The following is a 24391-nucleotide window of genomic DNA, read 5'->3' as shown; positions in this document are numbered from 1 at the left end:
AGCCGCGGCCCGCCCCGGCCCCGCCCGCCCGCGCTGAGGCGCCAAGAGGAGAGAGCAGCGTGGCCGCGGCAGCATGAGCGGCCCCCAGCCCGGGCAGCAGCGGAACGGGTACGCGACTGCAGAGCCCGCGGGAGGCCTCCCCGGGCTCTTCCCGCCCGCCATCCCGCGGCTCCCTCTCCCACTGTCGCCGTGCTCCCCTCACACGCCGGCTGACTAAAGTTTCTCCGGGCGGGCCGCGCCGCTGCCGCCCGCGGGTGAGGCTGTGGTGGCGGGGCCCGAGGGCCACGCCGTGCGGCAACCGCGGCCTCTGAGGGCGGGATGGAGGGAAGCTGGAATCCTCTTGGGCGGGAGGGAGGGAAGATGGAATCCTCCGGGACGGTAGGGAGGAAGGCTGAAATCCTCCGGGACGGGACGGGAGGAAGGGAGGCTGGAATGCTCCGGGGCAGGACGGGGAGGAAGGTCCGTGCAGCCGGGGGCTCTCCAGGCGGCGCCGGCCGCCGCCGTGCCGGGGGAAACCCGTCCCGTGGGGAGGCGCTTCCTGCAGCCCCTAAAGGCCGTGTGGTGAGGGCACGGCCTGTTCTACTTGGGTGTCGTAATCGCTGGGATAGGAAAAAGAGCAGGCAGGGTGTCTTGTGTTCATTATTTCCGGAAATGAAGGCCGGTGTGAGTAATATGCAATTAATTAAAGTCAGAAGTGGCTCTGTAAAAGTGAAGTACGTTCAGTGAAGGGAAGTGTTCTTGTACTGCTTAATTGAGGCTCAGTATTCGTACACAGTGTTTATCTTTACAGGTTTGATGGGTTATCTCCCAAGAAAGTTGTGAATATAATTAATTTGCAATGCACTGAGTATTGTTTTTCTGTAAGAAAGATGGAGTTTTCTCTTTCAAAACCTTCCCTCCCAGTACGGAATATGTAATGACCTTATCTCAGTACCTGTATGAGGGGAAAGATGAAAAGCTTCAAGTAAAGGAAATCCCACATTCATTTAATCTAGTAGTCATCATAAAATACGATATTTAAAGAAAAAGTTTGTATTGAAGGTCATCAAGAGCCGTGGTTGGCTTTTGGGGAACAAGACCTTAGCTGAAAACGTTTATTTCTTATTTTTAATACGCACTTCGTTTTTTACCTGTGATTTCAATGCCAAGGTATTGATAGTTGGTCTTCGAATAGAATTGTAACATAATGCACATGACATCAAAGATGAGGAAGCAGAGGAAAAACTTATAAAAAGAGGTTGATCTGATTCCCCCCCCAGTCCTCTAGTTGTACTGTATTGTTGTGTAGCTGACTGTCATAATTGCTGTATGAAAAAATTTGAGATGATAAATTCTGTTTTAGGATTCTCAAAATAAATTTGTGTTATGCTACACCATTTTTAAGTAGCTGAATGACATTTGTTCCTTTTTCAGATGGTGTTACAGCTTACTTGAAGCCTAGATGGATGAAAAAGAAGTGAAAAGGGAGGCAGTGTTCTCTAGCTACAAAACCTTTTTCTCTATTTTCCCTTGAAATAACCTTTACAAAATTTTTATAGAATACTGATTACTCTAAAATTTAGGTTTTTGTTTTCTCCCATTGTTCTTAGCAGTATTCTTCATGGCTTTCAGTTTCTGTTATTTTTGTTCAGAAGTTATTATGGGTTATCCTAAGGGTAAGCCTCGATTGCCTGTTTTACAGCTAGCTATAGTATTTTTTAGAGTAGCTTTCATTCATGCAATTCTAGAACTTACAAATGAGCATAAAGAAGATTATGCTGCCCCAAATCCATAAACTAATTTTCATGTGTGTGCTTGACTGCTAGCCAAGGCCTTGGCTTCTGCTCAATCAGAAATTAAGTGGTTTATACCCATTTCACACTCTTGAGTTCTTGTGCACTGAGTTGAGGGAATTATCTTGCCAAACACAGTGATTTTAAGTAGAAGTAATTGAGTAAGGTCTTTGGGGGTTTTTTATGTTCTCTTTGATGTAAGCTTTCTGCTTATTTTTTAGATATGCTCCTCTCCCTGTGAAGTTGGTACTCTGAAGGACCTCCACTTACATACAGTTCTGTATTTATTAGAAAAGTAAATACTAGCTTTTGTTATGTTTTGAATAAGTAGAGTTGCTAGGGAATAATTTAACAAAAGAAGAACTCGCGACCTCTTAGTTCAGAATACTACTATCTTTCTGGAGCCCTTTTCCCTGAATGTTTTATTCAGTGTAGTTCTGCATTGTGTTTCATCCCTCTCCAAAGACATCACTGTGAATGTCACTTAGCCAGAAGCGATCATTTAAAGTCCAGTTGTGTTTTAGAATTTGTAAAGCCCTATTTTTTAGATATTTTAAATAATCATATAGCTGAAACATTTTCTTGATGTTTCAGTTAACCTGTCAAAGTTCAGTTTGGCACAGAGTGGTGTCAGGGCATGTCTTTAATCTCTTTTTTTCTCTGAGCACTTTTCCTTCTTGGTAGGATATAGCCCAACTCTGTAGTTACAGTGATTCAAGTCAGTTTGGGCATTCTTAGAATCACATACTTGATTTGCATGTTTGCTTTGACAATTGACAATTCTGGGCACTATTTCCAATGTTGTCAAAGTGTGAGAGAGGTGTGTGGGTTACATCAAGAGTGTGTGTTCCTCCCTCCTTACTTTGAGTTGGTAGCCTTAAAGATGATCCTCACTCATTCCAAGAACAAGCCAAAATTGCTAACTTGTAATGTGCCACATACAGACTATTCAAAACCAGAAATTTATCTTTGGTAAATAGCACCTTGTAGGTTTCTAAAGTACAGTTTTATCATGTGCTGGCATTGTTTTCACTCAAACAGTGTAACCTCTTTATGACAAGCTAACTGAAAGCCTCTAATACATGGTTTTAGTTATAAAAATAATGATTAACTAAACACTTGCCTTCTAATGTTTGTCTTCTGAAAGTGCTGGTACTAGTGTTGCTAGGAGATGTCTTGCTGCTTGCAGTTACCTGCGATATATTTTTCTGCATGGCTGTACATCACAAGAAGGGTATCTTAGTCTTAAGCTATAGTCTTTGGTAAGGGGAGCCCAAGAAGAAAAGTACTGTGTCCCTTGTATTTTGATAGGCTAATCACTGTATTTGAGATGTTCCATTGGTTTGTTTTTCAAGTTGTAGCAATATAGGTGAGAGAGTTTGGGAAAATTTCTTCTAATTTGATCTTTTTTTGAAATTTTTGAAGCTTAAGTATATTTGTGGAGAGAGATGTCTGCCTTTCTTTTCTTTGAGCTGAAAAGCACAGAAATTCCCCTGTTGTGTCTCACACTGTCTGAGCAGGCTTTCACCCATAAGGAGGCAAGGGAAAATGATGTATCACCTTTTTTTTTTTCTTCCTCTTTCCCCCAGATGTACTCTTCAGGGCAGGGAAAGAAGCAACCTTTTGTGGCACTTTTATATATTATATCTAAATAAAAAGTTCTTGAGCCCATCTCCTGTCAGTTTTCAGAAGGCTTTCATAAGACATAATCTCAAGAGAAAATTAGCAGGGAACTGTTGGAATGGCATCAGATCTTTGGTGGTAAATGTTGTAACAAAAGGTAAACTTAAGGTGATAAACATATGGTCAGAAATTAATACCTGCAGAGGAAGGTACCAAATAGGAAGCTACTGAGCACTTGTTGTAGGCAGAAGTACAAAATAACTTAGAGGCTGGCAGTTATCAGTCATTATAAAAAGGATTATCTTTGGGTGAGAAGAATGGCAGTACATGATATACCTGAACCTTTGAAATATACAAGGTGTTATCTATAAAGGATAAATTGCTCTGTCTTTGAATTGCTCAGTGCTCTGCATATCTCAACCTTCTTATCTAAAAATGAAATTTGCAACCTTGCTTGGATGCCTTTTCCTTGAAAGGAAATGTTGCATATACAAGTTCCTGGAAAGCACTTAACACTGATGGTTTTACTATCAAAATATTAGTGAATGTGTGGTCTTAGCCACATTCTGATCCTGGTTACTTTAAACTTGTGCACATTAAAATAATAAAATTTGTAGTAGCTCTAGGTCTGTGGTGTTTGCTGATGGCTGTTTTTTACTATAAACTGTAGTTTCAGCAGTGAAGCATCCTGCAAAAAAAGAGAGGATTATTTGGAATGGCCTGAATATTTTATGGCAGTAGCATTTCTGTCAGCACAAAGAAGCAAAGATCCAAGCTCTCAGGTAAGAAGGTAACATATAACAATAAGATAACCTAATCTATATTGCATATTGAATCAGATGTACACATAGAAGTTTCAGGAAATTCCTAATAAAAGTTATTTCAGTATATAGCTATTCAGTTTTTAACGTAGTCAGCACCTTCTGTTACAGAAATTCTGTTACTGGGCCTGACCTCATATGTATAATTCTGTGTACATTTGTAGCTTGGAGTTTTAGAAATCATCTTTTTATCTGGAAGTTTAAATAACACATGAATTTTGTCTCCTTTTTCCAGTAAATACAGTCACTTTAAGAGGAGGATAAAACTGCTGAAAGTTTTAAGTTGTAATTTTTTTAAGACCTTTTACAAGTTTCTTTTCCTCACCTGTAAGAGTACTTGTTTGTTTGTTATTGGGTTGACTAGAGTTTTCATCTACCTTGTTCCTCCCTCAGGATCCCCTGTTCCCTATGCTTCACTGTCTGTTCCCATTTTTCACATGTTTCATGTGCCTCTGTTCAATATTGTTCAATATTGATTTCATGTCATTGATACAGCTCCTGAAACATGTTATTCTGCAGGATCCAGTCATCCTGTTAGATTTCCTTTGTGTGAAAAAATCAGGAAGCAAATAGCAGAAAAATAATCTGTTCACTTCCTTCTGTACATTATGGCACTTAGCTCTCTGAAGGTTTTTCACTTGGGACTAAAGTTTTGTTACCCAAAGCTGGTTGATAAACACGTCGTGTGAATTAAAATTAGTAGTATTGCAATTTCAACAAATGATATGGGTGGAACACATAAAAATGGGATACATCATCATTTATGAAGAGTCCCTTTGTAGACTTAGGTTGAAGCAATAAAGGGTGGGAGTTAAAAGGTTTAGAATTTTAGTTCATGTTTGCAACAAGCCACAAAGGCTTGTGAGGCCTGCATAAGCCAGCACTTTTATTTCTGTTACATCTTTCATAACTTTTCTCTTGCTCATGTTGCTCATACTGCTCCTGGGAAAGCTAGTTTGGGGAGCTGAACTTAGTGATCATCAGGGTTCATTCAGTGCTGCCTGAACTAGGTTCATTTCATGAGCAGACAAGGAACAGTGCTGGCAGGCTGGGATGGGAACAGCATGACCAAAGTGTGAGCAGAGTTACATCTGCCCTGACTTATTTCAAAGCCCCCCCAGTTAGGTACCATTGTAGCCCTGCTCACTAGATGATACGACTTAATAAATTAAGTGAAGCTTGTATCTCTTAAATGAAAATTGTAGGACTAACTTTCCATGTCTCATCTTTGTTGTTGACACATTGTTTTGCATGCTGCTGATACTATATAAATCTGATTTTATTTAGGTTGGTGCCTGCATTGTAAATTCAGAAAACAAGATTGTTGGAATTGGCTACAATGGGATGCCTAATGGTTGCAGCGATGATGTACTACCCTGGACAAGAACAGGAGCAAATAGATTAGACACGAAATATCCTTATGGTAAGGCTTCCTATGGTTGACAGGTTAGACTTGTGATGTCTGTATCTGTGAAAGTTCAGTTGGTAAAGTATTGATCAGTTTTCTTTCCACTCATATTAATATGTTATTATTAATATGGTACACCAGGATAAAAATCAGTCTTTCTGAAGGACTGACTTTCTGGTGAAATAGGTTCATAAATATTAGCCATTTTGGATTGGGTAGTGAAAGCCTGTAAATATGAAGCAGCTCATTAGCACACAGTTGAAGCACACAGATGATTGCTACTTCTGTGTGTTTGTCACCACAGAAATTACAGAGTGTGTATATGCAAAACAAGTAATTGGGTCTAAAATACAGGTATTAAAATTACAAACTCCAGTGGTTGTGGGAAATTTCCATTTCAGGTGTTGATGGCATAGATTATATGTACTATGAAGAAGCTGGATATTTGTCTTGAAGTCTGTGTGCCGTGGGTCTACCCTTCTATGTGTGAGGTGACTTTCACTGTTTATTTTAGCCTCTGATTGATTCTCAGTTACTAAATGGACAAAAGGAATGAAGAACAAGGATGGTTTCATGGTAGATGTGGTTGATTTCATGGTAGATGTGGTTGACTGCTGCTTTGGATCTTGCCTTTGTCTTTACAGTAGGCCTAGTTTGGCCTTCTGTAAGTGTTATTTAAAGGGCCCTCTGTGAAATTTGGTGGACCTTATCAGCAGGGCTGACTTTTCTGGATCAGATGTGGTTTGCAGGAGCCAAGGAGACTAGGCTGCCTTGGGTGTCATGCTACGAGTGCTGTCTGCCGTGCGTGGAAATTGGGTAGAGAGCTGCCTTGGTGGCCTGCAATGGCTGATGTGGGGAAGAAACTTTGGTTAGGACTGGTAAGAGACCATACAGCTCCCGTGCTTCCTTAAGTCCCCCTTCATCTCTCTGTACTCACTCCAGCTCCTGCTGCACCTCTGTGTGTGACACCAATGCAGCAGAAGCCATGGGCACAGAAAAAACAGGAGCTTTTTCATCCTGTGCTGCATCTCAGCCTGTCTTGAGCACAGGTATGGCAGGGCGGAGAAGCACAAGAGGGAAGGAAATTTTCTTTCTCCCTGCATGGGTGGGGGAAAGTTAGCACCAGAGTTCACCTTTTGCAGAGAAATGCTCTTTTCCAGTGACCAGTATTTATCTCTGCCTACTAATTCTGTTTCTTACTTGTAACTTTAACAACTGGTGTGATTGAGAAATTAAACTTGCATGAGTTTTGACATAGCCTGAGTTCACTCAGAGCTCTTTCTAAAGACATTTTCTGGTTTTCTATAGTATTGAAGTGAAAGATGATATGCAGTGGCTCAGCACATAATTCATCAGTTTGGTATTTTTGACTTCTTAAAACCCCAGTACTTGTCCTTGTTCACTTCACCAATTTATTATAAAACCTCTAATGGTAATTCTTAAGCTTGAGACCACTTAATAATATTTTTTGTAACAGATATACTCCCAATATAGGGCCAAATTTGAAGTCTACTCCTGCCAAATTTGAAGTCTGCTCTGAATCACTGTTTTTACTTACAGTGCTGTGACCATAATGGTACAACTTGGTATGACTGCTCTTTATTTACAGGGCAAGGAAACAAGTGTTAGCTCATTGATTAAATATAAAGCACTGAAAACAGAATATTGATTTTGGTTGAATCTTTTTGCTGCTCCAAGGTCTCATTTCTGAGCTAAAATCACAATGGGTGGTCTCTGGCATTGGAGCATGTTCCAGGCACTCAAATCTAAGCTGACCAGTTTAAACTAAAAGTACTGTGAGCAATCTTTGTACAAGATGATGTGAGAATTTTTTTCCTTTTGTTAACTCTGACTGCAGAAGATGTGGAGCATGTGATGTTTAAAAAATGAGCTAACTAGTAACAGCCTGGAGAGCCGAGTTGATTTCCAGGAGTTGGTCTAACTACTACCCTTCCCCCACCATTTTCTTAGTCTTCACCTCATTAAAAAAATCACAACTTTGTAACACAAAGTGTCTGCTGTGATGAATAAACAACCTATTTTGTAATTCACAGATCATTTAAACTCTAGCAATTTCTTATTAATCTTGATAGCACAGTTGACAGACCAGACAAGTATATGTAAAAAAAAAATCTTCTGCGTAAAAAATTCTGGTAGATGCAGAGACACATAGAATTTCTACTAAAATCTCATTAAACTGTCATTTTTCCTTTCTCCTTTTGCTAATCATCACAGCATTTGTGTAAATTGAACTTTTTATCCTTGCTTTTTCCTTACTGGCTTGTTCAGAGACAGTACAATCATACTGTGTGCTCCATTAGCTAGTCATGGGAACGATGGCACTTTCATCACTGCAATGTAGCTTATTAAATAAATCTGATGGTAATTGTGCATGTATCACCACACTAAGTTGGAAGATGTTTTCTGGTGCTACTTCATGCATTTGCAGTGCTGCAGAAAAGGTCTGGGGTTGGATCTGAGTGCTGACCACCTGGTCTTGGGCCCTCTAGGGTTAGCTGTGAATGCTTAGCTCACTTCCCGTGTTTCTTACCACTCTGACTAGCTTTCTCCAGAGCAAAGCTTCAGTATTGCTCTTCCAGTGGTGCTCCAGAGGGCAGGATGGAAAAAAGACTGCAAGAGAACAGTCATCAGGTATAGACTTAAAATGAAAAGCCTTCTGAGATGGTATGCTTAACCCTCTTCCTTCCCTTGGGCCATACTGGCAGATAGGCAACACATACTCTGTTTCATGCTCTGAAAATCCCTCTCTGGAGGGATGCATAAAAGTCTTCTTGCTTTTTTATGCACTTTGAACTGAGACATACAAAATAACTGTGTGGTGTCATGGGCCTCCTGGAGCTTGAGGAAACCCAGGGCTGAGGGTGGTGTGTTGCTGAGGGAGCCCTAAGATGAGCACAAGCCAGTCTGTGCCAGTTGGCTTCAGGACCAGGGGTCAGTGCCTGGCCCTGTCTGTGTTTAGCAGCATTGACATAGTAGGGGATTGGACCCAGAGGTGATCTTTGCAGAAGGATGTTAGGTGATAATATAACAAATTTATTGAGCTCTAGAAGAACTGATGGGTGCATTGATTCTATAGCTTTGATCAGATTCAGTTTCATGGCTAAAAATCTTCCAATTTCCACCCTATATTTATCTGTGGTTAGTTTTTAGGTTCTTGCATGTGCCAGCAATGTATCACCTAAGAACACTAAGTTCTTTTAGCTTTTCTTATTCAATGCGGTTAACCCTTCTTCCTTCCCTGTGCACTTACTGGTAACAGTTACCTTCTGAACTTCTGTGTGAGGTTAAACAAGTCCTGTCATTCTTGAATTTTGCTGTATCTTGAAACTTGTTGATTGGGACCTCACCACTGTCTTGGTTACCTATGTCTGCTGCAATATACTGTATGTATCTATCTCACCCTCAAGAGTGGATTCTGCTCAGCTCACTGTTAGGGGCAGTGTTGTGCTTGATTAAGAAATCCAGGTGTAACCTGAGCTGCTGCTGGGAGAAGGCATCAAAATGTGGTAGCTAGTGTTCACCTTTCCTTTCCTTAGAGGATGCAAAGGCATTTGGATATTACAGGGATAGTGACATGGATTGCCTGTATTGATACTGTGCATTCCTTATGAGACTCTTGAAGTGGATAAAGGCTCTTCCTTCTAGTTGTGATGTATATTTGGACAGTATAGCCTTCTTATATCAGAAAGCACAGAGTGTTTTACAGAGTGTCATTTTTCACAGCACAAAATCAGGATTTCACCATTATGTTGAAACTGGCTCCGGGCTGCCAGTCACTGACAGCCTGGGATGTGTGTGTGCACATGAGAGAAATGGAAGGCCAGTTTTACTAAGATGTTATTAAACATTTACTAAGATGTTATGAAAAGCTCTTCCTGAAGCATTGTGTTCAGTACTATGTACAGAAGCTTCATAATAATTACGCAAAATTCTGTCTTCCAGAGTCAAAAATGTGCCCTCTGCTTCTGTTAGATGAATCTGAGGATCTGTTTTCTCACACCAATCATTTAAAATATTACATTTTTCTCCTATTAACACAAATCTTCCCACTAAATCTAGTTGCTGTGCTCCTGTTATGCCCTCTGTCTCCACTGTAATCTAAGAACATCTATTTGACAACCAGTCTCTAATTAAGGGTTTTAAATTAAAATGACTGGCAAAATTAGAAACCTCTGAGCAATATAGAAAATATTGAGTAAGTGTGCTTACAAATATTTATACAGGTTCAAATATGATAAAATATGTGCTGTGGCAAAAAGTATGCTCTAATTGAACAGTACCTGCTGTGTAAAATTAAACAAACTGTTATCAACATTTCCTTGTGTTAGGATTATGAGCTTTTTTGTCAATTTTTCAGAGAAATGAACACTCAACAATATTCAGGCAAATGTTAGTTTTATGGAAGCTGTTATTTTGACAGCACAAAATTTGATAAGGCACTCTGAAGAAGTGTGATGCTCACTCCCAATTGGCAGTGCAAAGTGAGGTTTTAGCTGCAAAGGGGATCTATAGGAGATGGTCTCCACTTACAGCCACTCACTCTTGCCCTGCATGGTTTTTTGTCCAGTTCTGGTGTCATGCATCAAATGTGTAGAAAGTTTGGAGATTTAGAAACAATTCCCCTTGTTCTACATTGCCCACTAAGAAACACCTCTGTGTTCTGTTAGGAGTAGAGCTAACTTGGAGCAGGATGAGAAAAACCATGAAATAGAGTGGGTTACCTAATGCTGCTCAGGTTTTTGAGAGGGGCTTCTCTGACCCAGCAAGTTTTATGATGTTCATAAATGAGATGAGGTGAGCCAATACTGAGCCATCTTCACTTCCCAGTACTCGTTATTCATGGAAGAAAGCAGTGAGGCTGGGGTTCCATTTTTCTTACTAGGTCTCCCAACAAATCTGCTTCTGTTATCTTTGTCTCTGTGCCCTGACCACAGCAGCTGCTCTTCTCCAGTACACAGACAGAAAGAGAGGGAAAGAACAGCAGGAAGAGCTGAGGGCAGTACCAGCCCAGTATCAGTGTCTCCCTGCCCTTAATGAAGTGACCAGCAACCATCCCAATGCTTTTGAACAGGTTGAAAAAAATAAATGTCATTCAACAAATTCCAGGTCCTTCAACCACTGCCCCCAGTGGTTGTCACTCCAGACTCCATTCCTTAAATTAATGTTCATCACCTTTTGTGATTCTTAATCAATTAATGTTCAAATCACCTTTTGTGATTCTTGCTATGTTCAGTGTCAGAATTCCAGCAAGTAAAGGATAACAAAATTCTTAGTCTGGCTCAATTGGTAATTAATATCATTAAAAAGTCATTCTCCCTAGCCGTTCTCCAATTGCTTCTTTAAAGGATCTTTAAAGTTATGGTTGTCCTTAGCATGCACTTCATCAAGCATGTAAGCCTTTTAACAGTATTAAACACTTTGACTAGTCTTGTGGTTCTTATAAAATTGCTAGTCAGAACATACTTAGAATGTGGGAAGAGTACTTCTGACTGCAACCCACTGGGAACATGCTCATGTTAAGTATTCAATCCTGAAAAATTACCATTTATAGGGTAAGCAGGGGTCTCTTATTTACAGGTGAGCTTAAGGATGAGTACCACCTCAGCTATGCAACACAAACCAGCATGGAATGAGAAGAGATAGAAACACGAGCAATTAATACTACCAGTAATGAAGCAGTCAATCAAAATCAGCTTTTTACTTTTTTTTTCCCCCCTCTCATGAACATAGTAGCAGGTGGTGGGAATGTCAGAGCACACACACTTAACTTCTTGTTGCATGGTTATTTCTTCAGCTAATGAAGCCTTTTGAGAATACTTTTCAAGCTACTTTTCCAGAAAGGAAACCAGTGTTGTGGACTTGATATTGTGTTGGCTATATGTGAATATTTTTTTTAAAATACCAAAGCTCTGGAGCTCCTTAATAGAGTATTGTAAAAATTATTAGTTTTACTAGTCTGCTTAAAGATCCAATTTTCAGAGTTCTGAATACTGTGCACCTGTGAAAGGTTGTTTTAAGCTAGCTTCTGAGAATCTCAGAGAGGACAATTTCTAACTATTAGCAGGAATACTTAACAGCTTATAAAACTTCATAACACCCCAAATGTAAACTAGTTAGTCATTAACAAGAGGGATTTTGGACTTCTGGATTTATTTTTTTTCTCAAAAAAGCTGGGCAGGTCTATAAGAAAAATCTGCAGGTAATAGATCTATTTTACCTGCTCAATGCCTATTTGTCAGAGAGAGGTGAATATGAGTAAGAGGGAATTAAGAGTGATGGGACAAAGCCTAAAAATACTTGTCTGATGCCAGCACCTTCTTAAGAACCATCTGGCATAATATCCCTTTATAAGTAGCAGGTGTCTAGGGAGATGTATAAAACAAAATTTGTGTAGTGATAGTTCCCCAGAATATACTTTCAAATCACAGCAACTGAGACAAAATGGTTTGGTATTCAGTAGCCCAGTAGACTAAAAAAAAGTAATACTAGATGGAAAATTATCACTTCCGGAATCAGTGCAAGGTTCTGGTCCTTTATTGGTTTCTGCAGTAAGTTCAGTCAGAAATATTTGGTTAGGTGCATGAAAAATGTACCTCATTTTCTATTTGAAATGAAAACTTACTCTGTTTGTTGTAGACTTAAGTACTTTTTGTCTTGGAATGATTAGTCTGTTTCTTATTGCTGTGTCTGTGCCTTCTGTCCACATGGGATAGCTGTAATTTTTCTTAACTTAGATTGTGTGAAGGTGGTCAGGAGACAAAATTTATTTTGCTCCAGCTGATTATCTTCTATAAGTTATGCTTGGCCTGATATTATTTTTGCTTGGGAAGAGGTTTGTTGTTGAAAGTTTGTAGAAGTCTGCCAAAAAGAACCTTTTTCTCTCCCATTTCCCTCAGTGCAGGAAGGAAGCTTGTTGCAGTACTAGTAATGAAACTTGTCTGGCTTTAGAGCTGAAGATTTCTGAGTTTTAGTGAAGGAAAAAGATTTACTGAAGGAATTAGTTTTGTTTCTTTTAAAGTTTTGGGAGTCTTTGAAAACATCCATCTTTCTGGAGACCTTCTGTTTTTTAAGCTGCTGCCTAGAACATAAATATATTGTTCAAAGAAACTTAAAAGTGAAGTTTCTGTCCTGTTGACATTTTCAGTGGTGGAAATTATGTCACTCTTTTATTCAATCCTCCGTAGCCCCAGAAAAATAATTCTCTGACTATTTATTGTAAAGGCTTTATAAGATTGATGCATCTTAGTAATATACTTGGAGTTCAACATATTTTCTGGATTTTCTAAATGTATAGGTTCACGTAACTGCATCTCTCATACACTTAATGGCATATATTTAAAATACAGTGTGACCCAATAGCAGTTGCAATAGAAACAGTAAAAATAGTGAAAGAAGCCTTAATGTGATGGTTCTTGGCTCTTGGTTGTTGTTTTTTTTTCTTTTTCAATTTCCTATTTTTTGTGTTGGTTTCTGTTTTTAGTGGTTATAAGAAGGTATGTGGACAGCATGGCATGGGTGTGGTAGAAGCCAATACTGAGTTTTCTTTAGCAAGTGTTCGGTCCTTTGTGACTTGTCTGCATGGGGAGGTTTGTGTGCTGTAAGTTGAGCTGTAAATTTGTAGTGCATTAGCTGTTGTATAGAAAATTCCATGTAGACATTTAGCGCATATGGAAAACATTTCTATTCAGCAGTGATTGCTGCGTGTTGAAGGTACTGCAGTCTGTTATTTGTGTGGTGAGATCATTCACACGGAGGTCAGCATATAGCACTGAGTTTACTATGAAGTTGTGTGGTGAAACTTGGTCTGGTTTAATTTTCACATGGGCGCAAGGGAGAAGAAAAGGAGTTTAAAAAAATCTGTTTTTCAAAAAAAGCAGTGGAAAACCTCTTAATGTTGTCTGCACATGCAGGTCCCTAAATGATCTCAAACCCACACCATACTTCGGCATCTGTTTAAGCAGTCAGGGCAGCAGGCATTTTCTTAGTAGGTAGGTATATAAATTATGCAACTTGCTGTTATTCCTAGGAGTAAACAGGAAGTTCTCACAGAGATCCCATTTTTTTTCAGTTTGATTGTGGATGACACAGAAACTGTGCTCTTCTCAGCTGTGTTGCTAGCACATTAGATAATCTGTTCATGTGTAGTGTATAAACACTGAAACCCTAAGGTGCTGCTGTCGAGAAACAGCTATTGTGTTAATGGTGGAGTAAGGCAGGATGGTCCATTTCTACCTGGCCTATCTCAAATCCATGGAGAAATGCAGGACTTTGTTTTCCTGCTTGTGAAGTCTGGCACCTTTTAATGAGCAGTAAAGTCATTCTGATATTAAAGTTGGATGTTTTTATGGCTGAGTGTGTCTCATGTATTCTGGGGGTGGGAGAATCCTGCAGCAGCACTGAGCCATTCTGAGGCCCAGAGGACAGAGCTGCTCAGTTTTACTTGGCGATTCTGCTGCCTTTAAGAGCGCACAGTGCGCTCCTACAACCATTAGACTGTTCCTATCTGTGCATGTAAACACATAAATGAGCTGTTTTATACTGGCAGTTAGATACTCCAGAGAGTTGTGGAGCTGTGAGATATTGCTTCACTAAGGGTGGTTGCAATGGCTTGGCCCACAGCCTACGGCTTTGTTGCCTGCAATAGGTGTTAGCAAATGGCAGTGCTAATGCACTTAATGATATCATTACTAATCGGCAGCCTGGTCAGAACAATTGACCTTCATTGATCTTGGTATTTCTGCTTTTATTTCATTCTCTGCCCCTTATGCTAAGCTGTGCAAGCTATTTGCCTTTGAAAAGATGTAAGCAGTTATATTGTAACACTTTAGTTTGTTTGACTTATTTTAATGATCAGTATTATGAATTGTTTCTTCCCTTGTTTAATCAGTGTGCCATGCTGAATTGAATGCCATCATGAACAAAAACTCAGCTGATGTGAAAGGCTGCAGCATGTATGTTGCCTTATTTCCATGTAATGAATGTGCAAAACTCATCATCCAGGCAGGTAAGCAGTAGTGCCAGCTTGCTTTTTCAGGGTTGCAGTGCTGCCTGCTCATTGGTATCTTCTAATAGATGTATTTGATGTTAAATTGCTGATGTTAGATCTAAATTAATTGCACTGTCAACCTCATAAGATGCTACTTATGGGGGTTTTTTGCATCTCAACGGTGCCAAATTTTTCCAGTGCTAATTGCATCTACTGTGATTCTAAACGTGCTTCTAATTTAGGTCTGTAACTTCTTAGACCAGGAGCTGCCAAAGAACAACACAGGCTTTGCATATAATTACTGTCAATTTTACTGTGTTCTGGCACTTTGAATAGAGTAGGGCAGAAAGAAATAAACTTCTGCATGACAAAAGGTCTGTTGGGAGTATATACATGAAATTTTAATTTGAATATGATGCATGGTAGATATTTGAAGAATTTAAAATATCTTTGCTCATAAATGTCATAAGATTTCTATGATCCTACTTTAATTATGTCTTTCATTACAATTATTATAAATCTGTGCCACTGCAGCAAGTGCGCTGGCCTAAATATGCCTCCTTTTTTGAGATTAGGCAGTATCTGCAGCAGGCTTCAGTTCTGTAAAAATCTCTTCTTGAAGTAGCACGCATTTCGCTCACTGAGTGAAGTCATGCAGTCCCAGCATGGATTGCTGTTCTGGGGAGTGTCTCTCTACTAATGGCCACAGGAATATAGGAAGAAAGCAGCAAACAGAACACTTCTTTATTTTGGTTCAGTATGGCTTGAAATCAAGAGGGGTGAAGAGGGAAAGATTATGGTATTCTGCATTGTGCTTCATACAGTTCTCTTACTTACAGAATCAAATGCTCTTCAAGGTAGATTGGCTGCTTGTTCGCAGTGTAGTCACTCATCCTTTTCCTTAGGCACTTATGTCAGCACTAAATTGCAATGTACTGATATTCATGCTGTCTGGCAAACACGGGAAGATGTTGATCAGCTGCAAAACACTTGTGAATTCTCTTTTGAAGCCACTATATTTTTTCCCTGCCTAAGTGATTTAGGCAAAGATCATTCAGCAATTTTACACAGCATACATTTGTGAGTAGAGGTGTACCAAGGAGTTGTAGAGCATGTGGATGAATGCTGCCTCATCTGATTTTGTGCACCAGACATTATTAATGTTTTTTTCAGTGTAAGGCTAACATTTTTTTCTATGAAATTTCTTTAGGCATAAAGGAAGTTATTTTCATGTCTGATAAGTATCATGACACTACAGAAATGACAGCTGCACGGCGGATGTTTGATTTGGCAGGTATTATATATAGGTGAGAGAATTAACTTTATCTTTACTCTGGAATGGAAGAAAAGGAGGGTGTGAAAGGGACCAACTTTAGGGCAAGTGTTCTTCTTCTATCAGTTATGTAACATTTTATTAATTCCTCTGTAGTGTTTGTAGATGGTTTGCTCTGTAGAAGGACTGGGTTGACAGACTGTTGCACCATTCTTTTGTCTTGTGTATGGTAAAAGTTCAATTTTGGAACATTTGTGTGAGAAAATGGTCCATGACTCATTTTGCTCTTGGAATACAAGAGAAATTGTCAAGGGGGTGGTTATTTGTCACATTGTACTCTGTAGAGTCTTCCTTGACCCTGCTTGGAGCAGGAGGTAGGAATAGATGATCTCCTGAAGTGCCTTGCAACCTGAATTACCCTTTGATCATATGAGTTGGACTGAAACAACCAACTGATTTTGTTGTTTCTGTGGATTACTCCATCCTTATTGAAACTTCAGTATCTTTTTGTTGCAGTCAATTTGGGAAGGTGTCAAACATGCCGCCCATAATTAATTCTTGGTACGTACAGCTGTTCATCTTCTTCAGTCAGATTTTAGGTGACAAAAGGGTAAAAGTTGGAAGATTTGCTATAAAGTAATGATAATCTGAAAAATGTTTTAAGAGTGGGGTTTTTAAAGACACTGACAGAGATACCTAAAGACAATCCGTTCAACAGCGAGTTTGATAGAGAGTTACATGCTGTGGGTGAGGCTAATTATGTAGTCAGGGAGGCTTTGCAACTCTAAAAAGTTTTACAGTATTAATATAAAGACTTCGAAAAATTTGCAAACATAACAATTCTGACAGATAAAATTTTAGGATGAAAGATACCTACTGGGCTAAGAAACATCCATGGAAAAACACAGCAGTACTTGAAATTCAGTTTTAGTACTTCAGTGTATTTCCTGTCTACTAAGACTATTTGACTAAGAAGCATAAATCATTCTCTTGCAAGTCAAATCTTGTAACTTCTCCAGGGTGAAAAATGTTTCTTGCATTTCAGATTGCTATTCAGAACAAAGCATTCAGAGTTTTTGTGGTCAGCAGCATGTGCTTTCCTGCGTTGACTGTTACTTATCCTTATATCGATTGCTGAGGATGTAGGTGGTACTTAATGAATCTCTTGAACTGAACGGCAGAACTTAATTAGGCACTAAATCCACACTATTTGCATAATCTTTTGTTTACTGGTAGGCTGGAAAATATATGCTCAGTCCCTGTATACCTTCCTTGCTAATTGCTGTAGCAGATGCTGTAATGATAATAAAAGGAAACGTTTTGTGGCAGTATTAATTTTAGAGTTCTAACGTTACCATTTTTAAGTAATTCCCTCCTAACTAGTTTGGGTTTTACCCAGTATGGCATAATGTGATCTATTCCCCTTCTACAAAAAATATTTTATTATGCTGACACAAAGCTTGAAAGTGTTTTTCTAAAGCTTGGCAGGGAAAAATTGATCAAAATATCAATATTATCAAAACGTACTCCAAATATCTTTTTTATATGCATACATATACAGAAGACTTAAATATTTTTTCTGGATACCTATATCTGTACCTAGATCTTTAAATATATATTAAAAATATATGAACAAAAATCGCAGACCTGGTAACATGATGCCACCACCTGCAGCTAAGTTGTTAAAAGTCCTTTGACTCCTGGGTAATTTATAAATTCCAATAGCTGAAGAATGTACAGGGTAACCCACCCCATGTGTCTTTTTGTCTTAGTCTTTCTTGTCCAGGTTTCTCTCAGTGTGGTGCACTATAATTGGCTCCCATAGAGAAGAAAACTATGAGAATCTAAGGATGTGTTTTTTTAGTATTTTTTATTCCTTCAAAAATTTAGCTGAAACTAAAGCAAGCAAAATGTTTTAACTACTCACTAATATCTGTATTTTTCTTTTTTTTAGGGAATTCAAGCCAAAGTGTAACAAGATCATCATTGACTTTGATTCAATTAACAGCAGACCAAGTCAAAAGCTTCTGTGAATTATGTCTCATTAAGTCTTTAGAAGAGTGTGATTATCCTTTTCTAAAAAGCTGCTAATGCCTTTCATCTCCAAGTAACTTGCAACTTTTTAATGGTTTCTGTAGCTGAAGTAGACTTACAAGAAATCCAAGGCATAAAATGTCCTGCTCACTTCATCTTGTCATGTGGAATCTAAATCTACTTAAAATTTTCTATGCCTTTATCAAAACTGCTTAAAAAGTGGAGACACATAGATGAAACAATATAAGTAAAGGAAACTGTTCTGATTCTTCCTGTATTCATCACCACATGCTCTGATGGGCTGTCAGCACAGATTTAGCCTCAGTTTAACAGTACTGCTTGTAACCAGTAGTACAGTCGAATATGCTAATGTATGTTGATCTCTGTTGGATATGTGGATCTTAACAGTTGATCCTAATAAAGAACAAAAAATGTTATCCATGCAAATGCTAATCTTCCAACTAGCATAACACTAATATTGAAAAGGTTTTACAGCTTTAGGAATGTGTGGCATTCTGCTTGTTATCCAGCAAATGAAATGCTGATTTTTCTTTTAATTACTGTCTGACATTGTCATATTTGGGCAGGGTTAAGAGAGGAAGCTGTTCTGAGAATTGTCCGTGCCTGAGTGAGCTTTACAGGTGCTTTCAAATCCTTACTTTCCCCAAGACTCCAGAACTGAAGGGGATTGAGGGAGTAAATAGTTCAGTGCTTTACCTCTGGGACTTTCACAACTGAGTTTGTTCTCATGTGTAAAAGAAAATAATTTTATTGGTCTAAGCTGTTCTTAGATAATCCAACATAGCTTAGTCTTAAACTCCACCTGTAAGGTAACTGAATCATTTTTTGTCCTTTGAGAGAAATTCAAGATATTCAACCCATATCCATATCTGTGCCAAAAGATGTAATTACGATGTTAGCTTGTTTCCCAGTGCTGACATAGTACCTCCATTTTCATAAATGTTGCCTAAAATAATATCCTCTTTAATTTTATCTTGAGATCTGGGAATAGATTTGAGTTCCTTTTCTCTAATTTGATTTTTAAAAATTAAATATGCCTAATGGCTTTGTTTAGATAACATTGGTGGTTGTTTGTTTTGTTGTTTTTGTTTTTGTTTTTTTTTAATGTGGTTATACTTCAATGAGCTTTTATTTTCTCTACAAAAGCTTTGTTTCATATTTTGGGACATTATGTAATTTGGCTTCATACCAGTATTATTAAAGTCTTATTAAAATCCACTACACTGAAGTAGACTCATTATTATAATATTAAGTCATGCACTTGGCTCCAGAGCGCTGCTGTTTTTGCAATCATATGGAAAGCATATTTTGTGCATTTGTGATATTACATAAAGCATAATGTTCATGAACCATTTGACTACTAAAGGGATCACTGTAATGTATTGTGTATCCATTTATAAGATAATTTCTGAGTTTCTTTTTCCTACAGCTGTTTTCCACGTCAAAATTGGTCTGTGGCTCAGTGCCAGAAGAAGAAATTTGCACATATGTGTGTGGGGGGGAGCATGAAACCTGAAAAATTACTTTAATAAAATGTTACTAAGCCAGTTTCTGCACATCTTTTTCTTTGGTCTGAATTAGTAAGTAGAAGTATTTTAACTTATATGTGTCTGACAATAGGACAGGGGAGAGAAGAAGCAGAATTTTGGGTTTTTGCAGCAAAATTGCTAATTTTTTCATATAAAACTGCTAATCTAAGTTCAGATTAAAATGCATATGCATTGTGATTCAAGTTACTGTGTTTCATGTTAGACCTTGGATACTGTGAATATATAATGTGCTTAAAAACTTGGAAGTTTTTTGAACCAATGTCCAGATGTTTTTGGGAAAGTACTTTTTCTTTTGTAAACTTATTTTTTTCCCCCAGGACTTCTCTGGTTGTGTAACGAAGTGCAGTACTGGAGAAAAATATAGGATTTTAAAGTTTTCCTGATCAGGTTTTGATCTGATAGAGGCACACATACAAGATATCAGATACAAGATATCAGAGTGACGATCAGTGGACTCAGGGCATTAAGTGGACTCTAATTTCCAGGGCAGCTTTATGGAAAGGGAAGAAGCATATACAAGTCTTGAGACACTGTGTGCTTAGTTTGAGAGTAATGTTTTAGAGAAAATCTTGAAGAAGTTTTGATCCTTACTTTGTACATGTCCAGAGCTCTCTGCACTTCTCAGGTTTTTTTGGTTTTGTTTTAATAGTTTGGGAGATAGTGCTTTGACATCAAAACAAAGAGTACTTAATAGAAGAAACAAAGAAAACCTCTCAGTATAATAAACTTATTTCTGCTGCTGAAGCTCAAGTTGGAGATTAATAGAACCATTTGGAGTGGAAGGATTTCTAGAGGGTATTTAGCACCGTTGACTTACAGGTTAGATCCAATTGCTCAGGCCTTGTCCAGGTGAGTATCTACACAAACAGAGATTCTGCAGCTTTTTTGGTCAGCCATTCTAATTCTTGATGCTCACTGACTCTCCTCTGTGATAAAGGCACTACAACAGGATCCACTCAGTGGATACAGGGATCCAGGTGGACCCTGTTCTTTCAAGCTGCCTTCCATCCACTGGGCACTCAGCCAGCTGGGACTTGTTAGTTCCTGGTGCAGGACTTCATCAAGTTTCTGTCAGCTCATTCCTCCAGCCACTACTCCAGCTGGGTTTTGAACCATTGGCCCTTTGAGCCTGGTGGTTCACCCAGGTGAAACTGCACAGGTCCTTCTGTGGCTGCCAGCACCACTCCCACGGTACCCACCCCCCAGCCTGCCAGGGAAGGGGAGCTGACTGTAGGCTCAGGCCTCAGTAGGGACTGCTTGAAAAACATGGTACAGCAACCTGAAAGGAGACTCTGGGGAACCCTTCGGTAGTTACCTTGGTACCATTAAGTAGAAGAAGCAGTCACATTCAATAAAATGCTGAGGTCCCATCCAGTTCAATATAATGCTGTCTTCACAGTTAAATCTAAATCCTGCCAGCATCTAGATATTCCTTACAAAACATTATATCATTCCCTTGTTGGAAAACCCAAGGAACAGGCAGTCTTATTTACATAAATTTCATTTAAGAAAGGGTAGTTTCACAGGCTGGCATACTGAGTAAAAGCATAATCTGCATCTTTGAAGCTTTGATCACTGACTGCATTTTATTGCTTTGTATATTGGGAATATTTTCACAAAGATTACAAAGTGTGCTGTGACCAGTACAGTTGTTCTGATTTCTCAAATAGCCTGTGATAACACTGGCAATAGCTCAGCCTGAAAGCTCTATGTACATAACTGCAGAAGCTGCAGTAGTTCATCAGCAAACAGAATGAATCTTGCAGGGATTTTAAGCTGTTGCCAACAAGCAAAATGAATGAAAATTCTTGCTTGCCACCCTTGGCTTTTCTCTCTGAAGCTGGGTCATAGGAACCTTTATGAGTGAGGTGGGACAAGCACAGAGGCCTCACCTGATGCCCTGAAGCAGCAATTGCCGGGGGCTGGGGCTAATTCTCACCTGGTGCCTGGGATAAGTTTATGAGCTGCAGCTGGGGCTGTGGGGAGCAGGTGGGCTTTAGGGAGCCAGGAAACGGCTGTGGAGCAGCATGAGACTCATAAAGGAGCAGGCAGCAGTGCTTTAGTAATCCAGCAGGGTTGGTTTGGGTTGCTGCTGCTCTGGGAGCACTTAAGAATGAAGTACAGAAGTGACCACAGCTGAAAGGCCATTTTTTTGCAGCTGTTTCTTCTCAGTTGCAGGTAAGAAAAGGATTTATAAAATAGAGGGCTGAAAGTGTAAAGTACCAGCTCTCTCTCTTTGGTGGTGATGGCTCAAAGGGTTTGCACCACTCTAGCTTCTTTTAGCAGAGTTATCTCCCTTCCCTTTAAAATCCAGGTTTATCTAATGTAAAACTCTGATTTGAGAACAGAGGGATAAAACTTATTTCAAGTGCTTAGTCTGCATCTACTTCGTGGTCTTAGCCTTGGAAACTACTGGAAGGCACAGTGCAAAAGCATTGAACAGAGCTGACTAAGAAACCCTACATGAAACTTTTAAATCCACATTCCCTTCCTTTTACACTTAATGCACCTGTTTACTTTCTTTGGTTAGAAGGAAATGGTTGGGGCGGGGTGGGGGAAAGAAAGAGGGGAAAAAAAAGAAAAAATTAATGAACTGTCTCATTCAAAAAAAACACTGCCTTCCTGGCATTTACAGCTCAGTTAAGCAGCAGTGGAAGCTTTAATGAAGCATGTGGTTAATCAAGCTATGGAAGAGTGCAGCATTCAATTTTTTTATTTTTTATTTTTTCTGGAGTAAGAGCTTAATTGCAGCAGCTTGCTTCCTAACATTGCTCATCTTCAGGAGCAGTGGATTTATGTCGTCTGAATGCTTCAAAGACACTGATGCGGCTGAGCTTTGAACCCCTTCCCTGCTGAGGAAATATCCCAGGAGGAAGGTGCCTTGGGCAGCTCCATGCCTGGAAGGCACCACCAGATAATTGTGGCAGGAGAGCTGCTGCCTGTCACTCCGAGTAACGAATGAGAAGGGCACCATCCTTCTCTGAACTGTGCAGCAGAAGGGCAAAGCTTAAAACTGAGATGTATGTGACAGGGTACATGGATTACTGTCATTTGTTTTGTGCATATGCCTATTTGGTTTTTTTTTATTTTTAGGAGGAATGAAGGAGTAGGGATTGGAATGGCAAACTGCTATTTCCATCTTGTAGGCTTTAAGATTTGTGCTGGAAAATCTTGCCTCTGCCCGGGCACTCCCCCCGCTAAATATGAGGCAAAAGAAAGAGGAAAAAAAGCTCCACATGCTGGATTTTTAGTTGTTGACATTATTTACTGTGTTTTTAAAAAACCCTGCCCTGAAGAGAATGAGCATTATGTGCTCCAGCAGCAAAATATGCATAATAAAGAAGAAATTGCCTATGGTTTCCTGGGATTTCTTACTCAATTCTGTACCTCCCTACTCCTTCATTGTTTCAAGCTAATGTGTACTTCAGTTCTGCCATGCAAATATTCAGGAAGGCTCCCTGCACCAAGGAGAGGAAACGAAATATATTCAGATCACTGCTTCAGAGGCATAAAGTTGTGTCTTGGATTGCCAGAGACCCGGGTACATTCTTTAGCTGGCAGTGTAACTCTGCTGTTGCTGCTTGTTGACTCGTGCAGTCTTTTATGTGGCATATCTTCTTCTGAGAGGGTTTTCTTTCCTCCACTGTTCAATCAACTCTGACTGCTAATCAGAATGTTGCTGGGTAAACAGGACTGATTAAAATTAAAATTTTAATTTTGTGTTGTAAACAATATGGCACTTTAATATTTTTCCTGTTATTAAAGATACTACTAATAATGCATCTAGTGTTTTGTGGTACGGTTTTTATATTTATTTCTTGAAACACTTGACAAGTTTTGCTTAAGAGCTTCACATTGAGATGCCAGGATTTGTTTTCCATGTATTCTCCTTTTTCCAGGGTGACTGTATGTAATTATATTGGATATGGGGTTTTTGGTGGGTTTTTTCAGTGGGGTTTTTCTTGTTTATTTTTTAATCTCATGGAGAATAAATGTTTCTTTGACAACTGTAGACATCACACTGTAACAAACAGCCCTATCATACATGCCTTAGTCTATGTGAATCTACTTGTAACTGCAACATTGCTTATCTAACTTCCAGAGGAGAAAAACCAGGAGCTAATTAGGTGTGGAAACACTGTTGGTCGATTCTCGGAGACTTGCCCTGAGGGGAAGGACAGGGAGACTAGGAAGTTCTAGACAGCAAAATAAATTTGTGATGGGATGTTGAAGTCTGGGGATGAAAGGAAGAGAGAAAAGGAAGTGTGTGGTTGCACAAGAGGTCTGTCACCCGTCGGGCTCTGCAAGGCCAAAGGAAGCTCGTCTGAAAACACAGTAGGGGGAAAGAACCTCCCTGTGATTTGGTGAAAAATAAGTGGAGTAACAAGGAGGGTGGAGAGTCTATCAGACAACCATGTTTGAAACTAAAGGAGTGTTCAAAGTGGCTAGAGAATATGTATGCCAAAAATCCTTGTTTCTCTTGTGCTAACAGGAGTAATTTTCTTCTCAATTGCACGGGCTTCGTAAGTGCTTCTGGTGTCCCTGGTCACCAAGAGGTCACTGCAGAGCACATGTGTGGCTGGTTTGTGGGAGTTGACTGAAATTCCTGTCTAGGCTGGATGCAGTTGGACTACAGTGTCTCTTCCAGGGAGTTCCACATTGACTTCAGGGACTGCAAAGGAGGGTGACTGTATCCCACTGTGAGCCACATCTCTACCCTGCAAATAAAACTGACCAGTAGATTTCACAGTGCAGTGGTCCCTGGTGACTTCCAGGTGTATGCTTTGACTGCTGCCTCCTCCTCCCTTCCCTGCTCTTGCATCCTCTCATTGTCTCTTCCTGCAGACCCTGTCATCTCTTCCAGAGCCTTTTTCCCTTCAGG

At 39.5% G+C, this 24391-nt stretch overlaps 1 protein-coding gene across 6 annotated transcripts; it reads left to right on the top strand.

The window, feature by feature from the left end:
* On the top strand, positions 1 to 19177 carry DCTD (dCMP deaminase). Of its 6 annotated transcripts, XM_015624437.3 has the most exons (8): positions 39 to 108; positions 1414 to 1464; positions 4066 to 4177; positions 5504 to 5639; positions 14533 to 14649; positions 15842 to 15938; positions 16421 to 16465; positions 17859 to 19177. In XM_015624437.3, the coding sequence occupies exons 2-8, from the start codon at positions 1442 to 1444 to the stop codon at positions 17935 to 17937; spliced, it is 609 nt and encodes a 202-aa protein (XP_015479923.1). In that variant the 5' UTR covers positions 39 to 108; positions 1414 to 1441; the 3' UTR covers positions 17938 to 19177. The 6 variants fall into 6 exon arrangements, with proteins under 6 accessions (XP_015479921.1, XP_015479922.1, XP_015479925.1 ...); XM_015624435.3 differs by lacking the exon at positions 1414 to 1464 and having other exon boundaries at positions 1 to 108; XM_015624442.2 differs by lacking the exons at positions 39 to 108; positions 1414 to 1464 and adding an exon at positions 1471 to 1655.
* Positions 19178 to 24391: the final 5214 nt, after the last annotated feature.

Source organism: Parus major, chromosome 4 (assembly GCF_001522545.3).
Source record: "Parus major isolate Abel chromosome 4, Parus_major1.1, whole genome shotgun sequence".
In the NCBI taxonomy this organism is placed as follows: domain Eukaryota; kingdom Metazoa; phylum Chordata; class Aves; order Passeriformes; family Paridae; genus Parus; species Parus major.
This window is presented reverse-complemented; position numbering and strand designations above follow the sequence as displayed.

Excerpts from the sequence above, each read along its gene's own strand:
- DCTD (XM_015624436.2), top strand. The coding sequence starts at position 74 with ATGAGCGGCCCCCAGCCCGGGCAGCAGCGGAACGG. Across the intron at positions 109-4,065 it reads CCCGGGCAGCAGCGGAACGG|TTTCAGCAGTGAAGCATCCT; the intron begins GTACGCGACTGC and ends TATAAACTGTAG. Across the intron at positions 15,926-17,858 it reads GCGGATGTTTGATTTGGCAG|GGAATTCAAGCCAAAGTGTA; the intron begins GTATTATATATA and ends TCTTTTTTTTAG.